This window comes from Chiloscyllium plagiosum, chromosome 45 (genome assembly GCF_004010195.1).
Source record: "Chiloscyllium plagiosum isolate BGI_BamShark_2017 chromosome 45, ASM401019v2, whole genome shotgun sequence".
Taxonomy (NCBI): domain Eukaryota; kingdom Metazoa; phylum Chordata; class Chondrichthyes; order Orectolobiformes; family Hemiscylliidae; genus Chiloscyllium; species Chiloscyllium plagiosum.
Window position 1 is genome coordinate 1,283,664 of NC_057754.1, and position 3,160 is coordinate 1,286,823.

Sequence of the window (3,160 nt, forward strand, 5' to 3'; positions counted from 1 at the left end):
CACACACACCACACTCTCTCACGCACACACACACCACACTCTCTCACGCACACAACACAGTCTCTCACACTCATATGCGCACGCACACACAACAGTCTCTCACACTCATGTGCACGCACACACAACACAGTCTCTCACACTCATACGCACACACACTCCCTATGCCTCTCCACCCCTTTCTCTCCCTCTCCCATCCTTAAAACCGATCTCTGTGAGTGAGCATTTGGCCTCCTGTCCCTGATGTGGGTCAAACACTGCCTGGCTGATGTTGCTGGGAACGGCTAACTGTGTGAAAGGTGCCTGTCAAATGCAGCGATGTATATTTTGGAAATGTGGGGATCGTAGGGGAAAGCTATTACCCCCGTTTCCCCTCCCTCTCCCCGGCCGGGTTACTCACTTGCGTTCCGTACTCGTTGGACGGCGAAGTCCCCTCGGACAGGTCGGAATCCCGGGCCACAGTCTCTGCAGGCCCAGAGCGCACTGCTCTCGCTCTCCCTGCAACATGCATGGACAACAGCATCAGTGAGTGTTCACTCCCCATCCCGCTCCTCCCTCCAATCAGATGGGGCGGTGGGGAGGGGAACGCTGACCGCCAGGGGCTCAAACCCACTCTTTTCCGTTTCACTCACTCGCCTGTCCCGTTCCGAGTGCAGCCCTCTCAGCTAGACATCAAGCCTGGAGTCACATACGGACCCCCAACTGGGTAAGGACGGCCCTTGCTGAATCACACACAGTGGCAAAGGGGAAATGTCACTGGGCTGGTGAATTTAGAGACCCCCAGACTCATTTATTTATTCATTCTGGGGATGAGAGTGTCTCTGACTGGGCCCAGCATGTACTGCCCATCCCTAATTACCCAGAGGGCAGTTAAGAGTCAACCCCAATGCTGTGGGTCTGGAGTCACAAGTAGGCCAGACTGGGTAACAATGGCAGTTTCCTTCCCAAAGGGCATTAGTGACCCAGACGGGGTTTTGTAACACACAACAATGGATTCATAGTCATTATTAGACGCTGAATTACAGATTTTTTTCTTCACTGAATTCCAATTTCACGATCTGCCATGGTGGGATTCAAACCCAAGTTACAGTTCATTATTTGGGTCTCCAGAGATGATATCACTAGACCATCGCCTCCCCATGTTCTGGGGTCATTGGCTCAAATGCCAAGCTCGCAGCTGGTGGGATTCAGATGCGATTAATAAATAAAGAATTGTATTTCTCGGTGATGGTGACTGTGACGATACAAATGGAGAGAGTACTTCATAAAACAAGTGGGACTTGACTGACAGAGGCACAGAGTACAGGAGCAGGGAGGTCAGGATCTGGACCAGATGGGCCAATGGGCTGAGAAGTGGCAGATGGAGTTTAATTCAGATAAATGCGAGGTGCTGCATTTTGGGAAAGCAAATCAGACCAGGACTTATACACTTAATGGTAAGATCCTGGCTGAACAATGTGGGACAGGCTGGAGGAGGGAGGCTGAATGGCCTCCTGCTGTTCCTGCGTGACAGGCTGGGGGAGCAGGGGCTGAATGGCCTCCTGCTGTTCCTGTAGCTCAGGGTGGAGGAGGGGGGAATGAATGGCCTCCTGCTGTTCCTGTGGGACAGGCTGGAGGCGAGGGGGCTAAATGGCCTCCTGCTGTTCCTGTGGGACAGGCTGGGGGAGGAGGGGCTGAATGGCCTCCTGCTGTTCCCATGAAGAGTGCAGTGAGCAGTTTACTTGTGTACCTTGACCCTGGTCCTGCGAGTGTTGGTCAGAGTGGGTCGTACCAGGGTGTGTAGGATGGCTGGCACAGTGCTCAGACTCTGCTCGGGAGTCAGGCCGTGAGACATGACGGACGGTGGAGTATTTATCCGTGTCACTGCAGCTCTCCTCCTGCAGACAACATGGGAAAGCAGTCAGTGCTTCAGTCAGGGCTGAATGGCCTCACCCAGCAGGGCTGAGCTCAACAGAATAGGCAGTAGGAAGGTGAACACGCACTCACACGCACTCACACACACACCTGCAGACACTCACACACACAGACACACACCCACCCCACACACACTCACACAAACACACACACACCCCCACACTCTCACAGACACACTTACACAGACACCCACACCCCCACACACAGACATCTCCCCACACACACACCCACACACATCCAACCACACACACACATCCACCCATACTCACACCCACACATTCACCCCGCACACTCACACAGAGCGGCCTTGGGAACGGTGTTACTGATCGACCATTCACAGTCAGTCCGAGAGTGAAGGTGTTATGGTTTAGAATGTGCCATCACTCAACTCTGTGTGAGTGTCTGTGTCTCCCCTCTTATATTCTCTCTCACTGGCCCTTCTCTCTTCCCATCTCTGCCACTTTTCCATCACCTTTCTCCTTCTCTCCACCTCTCAATCTCCCCCTCCCATTTCTCTTCTAATATCCCTCTTTCTCTCTCCTTCACTCTCCCTCTCACACGCTCCCTCTCTCTTGACCCCACTCAAAGACTCCTCCACTCGCTCTCTCACTCCCATCCTCTGTCTTACTCTACTTCTCTCTCCTTCAGTTTTACTCAGGTCACTCTCACCTCTCTTTCTCTCCTTACGTTTCTTCCTCCCCTATGTTAACAGGGTCAGTGCTGAGGGAGTGGGCACTATTGGAGGGTCAGTGCTGAGGGAGTGGGCACTGTTGGAGGGTCAGTGCTGTGGGAGCGTCAGTGCTGAAGGAGTGGGCACTGTCGGAGGGTCAATGCTGAGAGAGTGCTGCACTGTCGCAGGGTCAGCGCTGAGGGAGTGGGCACTGTCGGAGGGTCAGTGCTGAGGGAGTGCTGCACTGTCGCAGGGTCAGCGCTGAGGGAGTGGGCACTGTCAGAGGGTCAGTGCTGAGGGAATGGGCACTGTCGGAGGGTCAGTGCTGAGGGAGTGGACACTGTCGGAGGGTCAGTGCTGAGGGAGCGGGCACTGTCGCAGGTTCAGCGCTGAGGGAATGGCCACTGTTGGAGGGTCAATACTGAGGGAGTGCAGCACTGTCAGAGGATCAGTGCTGAGGGAATGGGCACTGTTGGAGGGTCAGTGCTGAGGGAGTGGGCACTGTCGGAGGGTCAGTGCTGAGGGAATGGGCACTGTCAGAGGGTCAGTGCTGAGGGAGTGGGCACTGTCGCAGGGTCA

The 3,160-nt window shown here is 54.6% G+C and overlaps 1 protein-coding gene across 1 annotated transcript in view; it reads right to left on the minus strand.

Annotated features, from left to right (window-relative positions):
- LOC122543977 (mitogen-activated protein kinase kinase kinase kinase 2-like) overlaps positions 1-3,160 on the minus strand; it is a 26,002-nt gene that overhangs the window by 16,101 nt on the left and 6,741 nt on the right. Inside the window, exons 2-3 of the mRNA XM_043682985.1 lie at positions 1,727-1,874; positions 398-495 (exon numbers count right to left, since the gene is read on the minus strand). Coding sequence (XP_043538920.1) covers positions 398-495; positions 1,727-1,874 — 246 coding nt within the window. The remainder of the gene's footprint in view (positions 1-397; positions 496-1,726; positions 1,875-3,160) is intronic.